The following is a 12,239-nucleotide window of genomic DNA, read 5'->3' as shown; positions in this document are numbered from 1 at the left end:
CATTCTAAAAGTGTCTTAACTAATTAACTGAAGAAAAAGCCCCTCAAGAGCTATTAAAGTCTCTCTTCCTACAAGTACTGGAGGGTCAGAGAGCATACCCAGAAAGTATGCTTACTGCTCCTAGATATCTCCCTAAAACTATAGAGAAAAAAAATAATTATAGCTAAAGATTATCACATTGATTAGCACCACTGAGAGAAATTAAAATAGTCTTTCATTTTAAATCCCTAGAAATTATACTGTTCTTTATCAGGTACTAATTGGTACAAATATTAAAAACTGCTGGAATAATTTTCAAGCTTTTGCAATATTAATACACCTACCATCTGATTTTGTAATTTTTCAACATTACTTTGAAGCTCCTGTAGCCAATTATATAGTGTTATTATTAATTACAGCTTGCAGCTTGAAATACAGTGCTATCAATGGAGTTTTATCTGCATAAATATGAAAATAAAACTTAAAATTGAATTAAACTGTTTACCCTTAGTGAGGGTATGTTAGAATATTATTAGTAGTGAAAATTAATTTGTTATGCCTGAAAACAGCCTATAAAGCAGAAATATCTCTGGGGAAAAGATTACATTTCATGTATTGTATTTCTTTCATCTCCATGTTGCAAGATTTTTTAATCTTCTATTAAACACTATCTTGGGGCTGGGGGAGAAGTCCATTAATCTTACTTAACAAAATACAGAAAGCTGTAGCTTTATATCAAATATATACAGAGATTACTGCAGGAAATGTGAATTAATCTTAACAGCAATACATCTTATTTCTAAACTATCAATGTCTAAGTGGAAAGGAAATGTTACACCCCTTAAGTTTTATTTTCCTGCTCAAACCTCCCTCCCCACTTCCCAATAGACTTCCACTTCCTCCATAGAAATTTTGAAGTCCAAAAGTTGTTAAAGGTAATTCTGCCTCTCTGGAGACATTCAAGGCCCACCTGGACATATTCCTCTGTAACCTGCCCTGGGCGACCCTGCCTTGGAAGGGCATTGGACTAGATGATCCTCAGAATCACTTTTAACCCTAACTATTCTGTGATTCTTCTGTGAAGAAGAAATCCAATAATTTGCAGAAAAGCAGAGGTACAATGCACAACTGTATACACACTAAAAGAACTGGCAAGAGACAAACACGGTTGAAGAACTATGTCAAAGAAATGTCACACACCATTCCTGATGTAAACAAAATATAGCTACCCATGTTGAAGTCTAAAACAAATAAAGCTACTGTAGCATTCACTCAGCACATGCATTCACTATCATTATTATATAGTTTTCATTGTCACTGTAATGATAAAATGTTATGAAAGATCATAAAGTAACTGTAGTCTGTCCTCAGAAAAATGCTGTTAACTGCAATGTACCAGTATAAAAGGAGTAGGTAAAACTACAGAATGTTTTTCCTAAAAACATGTATTCAAGGTCACACCCTGATATTAAGTGAATCATTCTCTTCCAGGATAAAGCAGTCATGACGCTGTTATTTTGACCAGTCAAAAATTTAAAAAATGCTCTTTGATTAAATGCTCTTTGCTGTCTTTACACCTCTGGTAAGACATGCAAAATCAACTTACAAGCGAAAACGGGCAAGCAGCGCTGAAGTTTCTCACTTGTTCTTAATGATCAGCTCTGTTACCTGCCTTTATCATTTTTGCTTCCTCTTCTAAGAGTGTCGTGTTTCACTGCCAGTACCTGTCAGCAGTTGACCAATAGTGGACAATAAAATCTGTTGTGTAGCATTTCATATCTTATTTGTAGATTTGTTACATTTTCCAGTACAAACATCGCACTAACTGAGCAAGTATTTTGTACACAAAGAGATTTGTCTGAATCAAATGCTTTTGTATTCTGGAAAATAAAAAAAGGAAAAGCATCTGATGATTTTCTCTCTAATGGTAAATTCATTTGGTTTCTAATAACAGGGGGAATGAACCTTTAAAAGAAAGTTGGACTAGAAACTTTCCAACATTTCTTTGGTCAAAGATAATGAACAGTAAGTAAACTGAAGACTAATATTTAGCATGACAGTTTAATGAGGACTTGGTAAAATGTGCTTCCTTTTTTTCTCCATTTTAGTTTGTATCAGTGAATCAAGTTTCAGTTTAATGCTTAAACTCTTAAGCAATTAGTATGAATTTATTCGTTTGGTCAATGTACCAAAATGATTTGATCATGATGTCAAAATGATTACAATGGTATCATTAACTTTTTAATGGGAGTAGAAAATGCTATAAATTTAATCATTGTCTTCAAACAATGCATGGATGAATGAGTTGGAATAATCTCCTTCCAATCGTTGTCATGTAAAATATTTAATTTCCAGCTCTGCTTTGTCCCAGACAGGATCTTGGTCATTAAAATGAGAGCAGATTTTGATATGTAATATATTTGGTGACATGTCAGGGTGGCACCACTTTGACCTTTTCAGTATTCCACATTTCATTTGGCAGCCTGTTTCTTCCTTTTGCTTCTGTTACTGATCAAGAAATAGAAGTAGAACAGAGAGCCAATCAAACTAGAAATTAGAGGCAAAGAGTCAAAATTACATTAAAATATAAGTTCATGAAATTAATCTCTATTTTAAAAATATGTAAAACCATAGCCCTTTTTCAACTCTCAACTTTAAAAAACAATACAAATAATAAACAAAAAAAATCAAGTTTTCCTATTTATATTTTCATGTCTGCTATCTCATGTCCTCTCATACAATAAATTTTTTTCAGAAGTGAATATATCAATATTTTTCACATCCTTTCCTCAATTTTTTTTGATTTTCATTATGCTGATCTTCACATTCATTTTGCTTCAAGTTGTTGGCTACTTATCTTAAGCAGGACACAAAGTACTCAGCAAGGAATTGAGCTGTCCTGTACATTTGTGTGCCAGGTGCACAAGAGGCATAGTGTCCTAATTAGGTTCTCTTAACGCACAGTTTATTAACACAGAGCTGGTAAGTTTTGTTGTTGTGTGCAGTCTTATACCATGTGATGATTTCTATAGACTCTATAGTCTCAGGCCTCATAGTTAGATGCTGTTCAGTTTCCATTTTGAAAGCATTTCCAGCCCTATGGCTCAGATGAAAAGTATGAGGGCAGTGGATAATGGGATCAGGCTGGAAGGGACATCAAAAAATCATTCCAGCCCCGAGCAAGAGCTAAGTACACTTACATAATCACTGGGCAGGTGTTTGTCTAATGCATTTTCCCAGATCCTTATCAATGGAGGTTCCAAAATGTCCCTAAGCAAGCTGGTATAATACTTAACCTCTCAAACATTAAAAGGGGCTTTCTCCAAATCTAGACAGAATCATGCTACAGATTAATTCCATTACTTCTGTTTACATACACTGTATGTTGATGAACAAGTGGTCCTCTACCTTTCTGCAAGAGCCTATTTGAAAACATTCTTTTCTATCACCTTCTCTTCTTAGTCAACTCTTCCTCAGGCTAACTAAGCCCCCCCTGCTCAGTTGCTTCGCACAGTCCACATTTTCAATATTTGTCTTTGTTCTTGCTTGCTTGAGGAGTTTCCCCTTTTCTGAAGTGAGGGACAAAATCTGTACTGAGTCAAAATGATGTTCCACAGCAGACAGACAAATTGGAGGATTACTCAAATTATTTTACAGATGGTATGTCCGTCTGCGCATTCCATTAAAACATGAGGAATATAGGTTACAATTTACTATCATCCTTGCATCATTTTTTTAAACAGTATTTTCTGACCAGTCTGTCTGAATTCCCCATTGTACAGATCCTTCTTGCAGAAGCCAAATGTCTTCTGGTGTCTCAAATTTGTCCTTTTCCGGACACTGTTTTCACAATTGGACTCAAAGGATTTCTCTAGGTGCTCTCCTAGTCCTAGTCTTAGTCCTTCTGCCCTTAAAGTAACCTCCAGATTTTACAGTAATCTTTGTTCCAAGTCCATCTGGGTTAAACATGAAAACATTGGCTACTACCTGATGCAGTTTAAACAACTGCCAAATACCACACAACATACTCTTTCATTTAAACAGAAATAATTGCTTATTGCTTTCTGAGCAAAATTTTCTAAATAGGGCTGCATCCAGCCTATTTACACCTAGATCACTGTAGAATACTGTGGAGAATACTGCATGTGAAAATTGAGATAACACTACAAAATTTGAGAGGTGTGACACATCAAACGCTTTTTCTCCAGCTATAACCTGTTATCCTGTCAAAGAAAATTATTAGATGGATTTGATACTGCTTGTTCTTGACAATTCTGCATGGGTTATCAATCATGTCCCTGTGGTTACATACGATTTACCTGATTGTTTACTTGAACATTTTTCTAGGAAATAAAAATTACTTGTCTGTGCTGCCTCTGCTTTCCTTCTTCAGAACCATTGGAGTCCCTGATACCCACAATAGTTGGTAAGTTGCTGGGAGCACAGAGGTTGACAAAAATCAGGTGTTCTAGTAGAAAACATAAATCATAAGCAGGAAAAAAAAAATCAAACCACAAATCACTAATTATTATGCTTCTTGGTGTTACACAGATTTTGTAATATTTAGGACACCTATTCATGATTTTAACTGCTTTGAATTCACAATTCTGTTAATAATGTTTATTTATGCTATTAATGTTAATTATTTATCAAATTACAATGGTGGGTTTTTTCCAGGATCAATGAAGATCCAACTGACACAAACTCAAGTAACTGTGATTATAATTACAGTTTTTGCTTGCACCCATCTGAAGTTCTCTCATACTCCTGGAAATGGGAAACAGTAAAAGGTCCTGTATTTTATTTTTTTGCTTTCCTAACTCAGAACTAGCCATGTTGCAGATGGTTTCAGGAAAAAATGATTTTTCAGCCAATGAATCAGTGATTGTCTGGGGAAGCCAATCTATTTTCAATAGATGAACCATCTCTTTTAGATATGAATTGTGAAAGAATTTTCCATGCCTTTGCTAACTCCAGATCAAAGCAATGTACAGTAGACATCTTTGGCTCTCCCATGAATTCACCTAGGAGCTGACAGCAATGACCAGAAGCTAGAAAAAGAATATTTATCAGTTAAATGATTGAGCATATTACATACACTGATTCCCTAATGTTGAGAATGGCTGTAGTTTCATTCTACAGCCAGGTTCTTACAAGTAATCACTTACCTTTATGGTTCAAGCATAAGTACCTGAAACACATGTGTTCCTTCCCATATGATAGATGCTCTTTATATTCACATGCAGTTAGTGAAAGTGGGAGACATTACCATATTTTGTCACCCAAGCTGATTCAAAAGAGCTGGAGTTTATATGTACATGCCCTGGAAGTCAAATCTAGTAGATTAACCCAGGCTTTCTCAGGAAGGACATGAAGATTGTTTGCGGGGGCAGTTGTATGTCATTTAACACTGTACTGGGTCAAAGACCAATTCCACCCTCTTTCAAACCTCCTGATACTCATCATCTTATTCCTTGGTGTCCAAAACCTACAGTTCCTGAGAAACAGCCATTTTTGTCAGGCCAGAAAAAACTATGAAAGTGTGAAAAAAAATTTTTCAAGATCAAAGGGACTTAAATATACTTCTCATAATGCCTGTATTTGTACAGCACATTTTATTGTAGAGGAAAAATGACAAGGTTATGTCTTTTACTTCAGAGTGGAGGGGTTTTGTTGTTTTTAAAATTCATCAAAATTAAAACCTCTAGGTTTATCCATGCTGGAACAGGAAAAAAGCTCTCACTGGACTATAATTTTCCTAAGATAAATCAAAAATTGCATTTCCTCGGCTGTAGTTCAGCAGATGGTTGCTTTTTGCCCCTAACTCATCAAGGAGGCTGCCCTTTCCAAAAGGGTCAAGAGATATACATTTTCTGCCTCTTTTCTTAAATTGCTGCTAGAATCGTCACCTTGGCAGACATGCAAGAAGCAAAATCACCCCCTTGAGTCCAGGTAACATGCCCACGGTGTTCTGATCACACTGCATACACCTAAGCAGAACTGAGCGATGCTCTGCAACTCAGCAGCTCTAAATACCAGACCTGATAAACACACACTCACCAATTTCTCTGGAGATCTGGGTGAACGCCTCCACACCGCTCTCTCCATAGTTGCCTTCGGAAGCCAGCGTTGAGACATAATTCCACCCAAGGGCCGTCACGATGTCAACCATGGCCTGTGCCTGGTAGGAGTCTGGCGGGACCACTCGAGAGAAGTAGTCATACCTGGTGTTATCGCTCAGTTCTGGAGCTGTAGATGCATAGCTGATTTGAGGTATCTGCAAACAGAATGACAAGTCATGCAAGCCAATCTAATAACATTTTACAGTATTTACTTGTACGTTTGAAATGCCTGTAATAGGTTATACACGGGCATTGTGCAGAACCAAATATCTTGTTTTAATTAAATCAGCTGATCAGAAAGCATCTCAGGTTTCGTATAATGTCAGTCAAGCTTTATTGTGTAACACTCTCACCAAGAAATAATGCATTCAGCCTTGCTCCAGATGTCATGATTGTTGACATGTAAATGTAACAACTTCTTTTTTCATTCTGGCTCTAATATAAACAAGTGAAGTAAAAAAATAGGGGGGAAAGAAAAAGGAAGAATTCTTACCATAACAACAGAAAATGAAAAGTTCAGTTATGATGACTGTGATTCTTGAAATTTGACTAGGAAAATGTGGCCTATTTCCATTTTTTTATTTTATTTATGTATATGAATATGTGTGCTCCCATCTTATAACTATTTTTCAAGCTTTCTCTGTCATAGGTTTTTCATTTTCCAGTTTTAATAGTTCATTGTGTGCGATTTAAGAACGTGAAGGCTATGTCTTAATTAGCAAAAGCTATCTGATGAAAAAAAAACACACCTAAAAAAATTACCTGTCTTTGATATTCATATAGAGAAGGAGAAAGGTTACAAGGATGGTAAATTTCATAGAAAACACCTCAATATTCTTAGTAGGAAAAAACCTAAATAACTGAAACACATTTTAAAATACATTATTATTCTCTTAGGAAAAAAAAAAGAAGGGTGGTTTTCTGTTAACTCTTATATAGGTGGTTCAGCAATGTCCAGAAGAGACATTGCAAGCAATACTTACTTATTTGGAAGAATATTTTAGTGCAAGAAAATTTAATTAACATTTATGCTAACTTTAAAGGAGAATTATTTTCTTATTTAAAATGGTAAAACTGATGAAATAGTCATTAGCTTGAAACAAAAAGATACGCCAAATACTGCATTGCATTGTGATCTGTATTAATAATAGGTGCTTAATTCATGTCACGAAACATAAAATAGTCTTCAAGAGAGCAATCTGAATGGAGTTCCTGAACTGATTCTGTTGAGAGCCGAGTTTTGGAGCACCAGGCAACAGGTGATCTGTCAGATGTTAGAGTAGAAGTTTTCAGTGCAACTGTTATGTCGTGTACAGTGCTTCCTCATGAGTACAAACTGAAAAAGGAATCTGAAGCAAATGTAAGGAATTCAAATAGTCTGGTCATTAACCATACCTGCAGAGACAGTGTAGACTCTTACAGCCTGAAAAAACAGTTCATTGCTTAAGGGTTGGAACAATCATTTCTCAGTCAGAAACTAGCAAAATAAACTCTTATGTATCTTGGCTGTATTCTTCTTTAGCAAATTTTCTGCACATGGCAATGCCTCAGAATAAAAGTCTTAAATGTTGTTATAATAACAAGCAAAGAGAACAGAAAAGAAAAGGAGAGGGAGGATCACAGAAAAAGTTAGAGCTTATATTTCATGGAAATCAATATTCCTAACATAGAAATAATACACCAAGTAAAACTAAAGGATAAATTGTTCTTCTAAAACTTTCCTTGTATAAACTGCCTTTCTTGCAGAAACTGTTTGAAACATCTTTATCTCTTTACAGACAAAATATTTTTGGCCTGTAATAAAACAATTATGCATATTTGGAGCACATATTTATTATGCACAATTTAGAGCCTTTCCAAACTTGCTCTATTACTCTCTAAAACAGTCTTTCTTTCTTTTTTTTTAACAGACATAAAAGAAATAAAGACAACCTTTGTGATTTTACTCATTTTGCTCCTTGGTGTTCCATTTCACAAATATTATGTCATTATTGCTTTGCTGAAAGTTATTTCATCAATAATGTCAATAAAATCAACACCAGTAAGAAATCTTTTAGACCGATACTTTGGCTTTGAAAATCTTGAAGCCTAGACCACAGACTTATATCCATTAACTCCCTCAGTTCCTGTTTCTCTTCAGATGTGAGATGAATAACAAAGCCTAGATATGTGTTTGTAGGAGAATTATTGGTTCAATCAGAGCAATGAGATGTTTCAGATCAATAGACACAATTTATGTACTATGAATATCATTTTTGGAGCCTTGGAAAATGTAGAGAAGAGATGATACTTTCCTACTTTTCAGCTCTTTGCAGTTCAACTTCCTCCCCAGAGTTATTTCTAATAGCAGTGGAAGAAAACAGAAGGTAAATACAGTATAAACACAATACCCTGAAATCACTGGGCACACTAGTAAGCTTAAATCACCACTGTTTTATAACACCTGCCAGCTTTTCACTAGCAGGAAGGAACAATATGCCATGTGAAAGTAAGGAAAAATACACTCTCTAAATAGCAAGCCGACCTTAAGTTTGGAGAAAAAAAAATGGTTCTTCCAATGAAGTATATAATTACTTTACTCATTTCTTCTTGTATATATCCCTCATAGTTATAAAGAACACTATGTTCAAGAATTTTCTCCCCAGAATTGCAGATCTTCCACCCACAAATGCTTCATGGACTTCTTTTTTCTTGAAAGCAGTTTATGCAAAAATAAATAGCAACTTTCTTCCTTGCATGCTTGTAAATGTACAATTGTATATAGCAAGGTCTGAAAAATAGCTTTAACATTTGATAATTTGGGTTATGCTCCAGTTACATAGGAAGTGAAAAGACTCAGAATGAGACTCAAAGAAATTTTTTGGCATGAGGTCAAATTCTTTGGATTTAGTGGTTCAATAATCCATGAATGAAAAACATATACATTAAAATGTAACAACTCTAGTTATGGACTGTATGTTTAATAAGGCATTTTACGTGTCCCCAAGTACATTTTACAAGATGGAGCATAATGCTGCCTAAGCAAGGGAACTGTTATGCTCTATCAATTCAGTAATGTGTGTTTTTAAAACTCCCTAAATACAGACTCTATTTCTACTTTAACTTCCACTGGTCTCTTGAGACCTAAATTTGCATTTTGAAAAAACCTGCAAAGAAGGAGTTTTATTTCTCATTCTAGATTTCTCAATCTATTTTTTCAAAATTAAATGCAATACCTGTAACATTTACATTGTATTTAAGTGGTACATATCAGTGTTAATAGTGTATTTCCTTCTCTTTTGGGGAAAAAAAATATATTATATAACCACATTTGAATTGGTTGTTGCACAACGTCTGTCACATTCACTGACAATTGCTAAAAGCATTCATGTTTGACTGTTAATTGATATAATTTTTCCAATCTTTCCTGCCCTATGGTTTGGCCACTGTCTCCCATTAACCTATAACCTGCTGATAAACTCAACTTCTAGTGGGTGACAGACTTGAAGTCTTTGAAATTATTATACAGATGAATTCATAGAAGTCTTATTTTTATTATTTTTAGACCTTAAACTATCTATTAGATGTTTAAAACCAAAGAATCCTAGTGTTTTAAAACAACATCCAGTTTTAGTTATATCCTGGTCTTAATCCTGATACTTGCTGAACTACTGCCAAAACTACTAGTAATCCTTCAGTCCTTCCATCTAAGTCAGTGGTGGCTTCATTTCATTCTATTATTCAGTCACTGGCATCAGAAAACTATTTTGCATGCTTAAAAAAATAAAAAAATTTGGAGAAAAACAAACAAAAAACCAAAAACAAAAACAAAAAAAACCCAAACACACACATACACACAAAAATTGCTGATAACTAAGCAGAGCACCTAATCCTTGAAGATACATTCGAGCCAAAATCAGCAGTCCAGAAAGTCTGTTTTTCCTGGATCTTTCTGTATATATCTCCTAGCTGATTTAAAATCTGTCTCTAAAGGTCATCCCTTCCCAGAGGATTAGAGAAGATGGAGCAGGTACTTTCAGAAGTGACTGTCCACAAGCATGATTGTGGCAGCTCTTCAAAGGGAGAATGACATCAGTAGGAGACATGCACCAAGCGTTACTACGAAACAGATTTGTACTTCCTTGTGGAGGAAGTGTGGACAACTTCAGGAGTGTCAAAGGCAGCTAATGTAACTTTCCATTTATTTCAGCCAAGTGGTAAACCACTTTCGGCTCCTCACACACTGAAAACAAAAGCCACCCACTACTCCTGGATCTAGGACTATTCATAGAGGAGCATTCCTATGGATCTCTTCGGCAGGTCCAGTGCTGGCATCCAAACCCTAAACCAGAAAGAGGTGCACTGAGGATGACAGAGGAAACAACATGACCTAGTTGTGCCCTTCCAGAAGAGTGTCTTCACCAAAGCAGGCAGTTTTTAGCATGCTTTCTCTTGAAGTATATGCTCTCCAAGTTCAAGGCAAAAGTTCACTAGAACCCTTTTTACTGAGCTTTCAAATCCATTTGCATGCTACATTTGACAATGTAAAGCATCAGCTGGCCATTTCATATGCCATCTTCCTTTACACAGTTTTCCAGCTGAAAGCATGATTTGGGAACAAAATAGCAGACAGTGAAATGAGCAAAGCTCATAAGAAAAATGACCTGAGAAAGGAATCACCATCAATTGTAAACATTAGACATTATGAGTTACACACACAGCAGTAACTGTGCTGTACAGTCACCAAGAGTAATGGGCTTAAATCACTCATATTTTCAGTTTCACTACCCACTCAGTCCCATCACTACTAACTTTAACATATCAACTAGCATTTTATTTCTCTTTACCATTCTCTCATCACTGAGCAGCCTTTTGGGTTTGGTTTGTTTTTTTTTTTTGAGGAATATTAGCTATAGCACATTAAAAGTAGTAATAATTGCAACTAAAAAAATGAAGTCAATAAACTTTAAGTTAATGACTACTCAATATCAACTGGCATTTTACTGCCAACTAATACAGCTTGCAAAGGAGTTAAAGTACTTGGAATAAAATTTGACTTTGGAAACATGTTTTCAACTTGATGATTCTTTGAATTTTAAATGTCTATAATTAATCATTAATGGCCCTGTCTCTTCAAGATTTTTATTCCCTCTTCTGTACAGTAAGAAAGAGTTCTTTGCGAGTACCAAAACTTCATAGCAGTGAAATTAATCCTCAGGGCCTAGATATTGAACAGCTGCTGGAGGAGAGCTGAGGTCACCACACTTTGGCTATTAGTGACATTTATAAATTGCCATCAGACAGAGCACCATCTTAGTTTGCTTCTGTTTCTGAAAAACATCAGCCTGCAACTCAGTAGTGCCAAAGTCATTCAGGGAGGACATTGAGGATTCAAAAGAGATTGTAAAGCTTAATAACGTCCTACTCTATACCAAACAGTACTGAAAATGTCTTTCATTATTACTAACTATCGGAGAAGATGAAATGCACCCTGGAACATTTCTCTCCACTGACTATAAAGGGAGCCTGGGACATTAATTCAACTATTCTACCCACTATGTAGAACACTAGTGTAAACAGCTACGTCTTCCATTGAATCTCACAATCCCACTCACTTTGGCTACACATGATTATTAAGATGCCTTATTTCCAATTTTGTCCTATGATGTCTTCATCCTTCCCTCTATGGCAAACACTGGAGAGGTCACCCATGTCGTCATTAGATACCTCATTTCATTCAGTTCAGAATAAACCAATATTAAATCACCCTGCAAAGATCTAATGCTTGAAGACTCATTAACGCCTTTGGAGATGTGAGATGCCCCATTCAATGCTCAGAGCAGCTGAGCAGGGTGACACCTTGACAACTCCACCAGCTACAAACCAACTCTGCTAGAGCTGATTTTATGGAAAAATTTCAACATATGAAGTTTTTTGAATCAGCCTCATTCTGTGGATTTTACTGTGAGGAGGAGTGATCCAAAACAATATATTTTCACAGTAGATAAATTCATGTATTCATGTATATTTATAAACTCAGGCAATTCTAATATATATTTATTTAGATGAATACATTGTCCCTGGATGTTAAGGACACTCAATGACAATGTTAATCATGTGTCAAGCAATGCATGTTGTTGAGGAGTTATCACAGATTTC

The 12,239-nt window shown here is 35.5% G+C and overlaps 1 protein-coding gene across 5 annotated transcripts in view; it reads right to left on the bottom strand.

Moving 5' to 3' along the window:
• GRM8 (glutamate metabotropic receptor 8) overlaps window positions 1–12,239 on the bottom strand; it is a 322,893-nt gene that overhangs the window by 250,085 nt on the left and 60,569 nt on the right. For all 5 annotated transcript variants that reach the window (XM_039571147.1, XM_039571150.1, XM_039571146.1 and 2 more), the window contains one exon: window positions 6,040–6,256. In XM_039571147.1, coding sequence (XP_039427081.1) covers window positions 6,040–6,256 — 217 coding nt within the window. The remainder of the gene's footprint in view (window positions 1–6,039; window positions 6,257–12,239) is intronic.

Source organism: Corvus cornix, chromosome 1A (assembly GCF_000738735.6).
Source record: "Corvus cornix cornix isolate S_Up_H32 chromosome 1A, ASM73873v5, whole genome shotgun sequence".
In the NCBI taxonomy this organism is placed as follows: domain Eukaryota; kingdom Metazoa; phylum Chordata; class Aves; order Passeriformes; family Corvidae; genus Corvus; species Corvus cornix.
The sequence above is the reverse complement of the archived record's forward strand: the minus strand, read 5'-3'. Positions and strand labels throughout refer to the sequence as shown.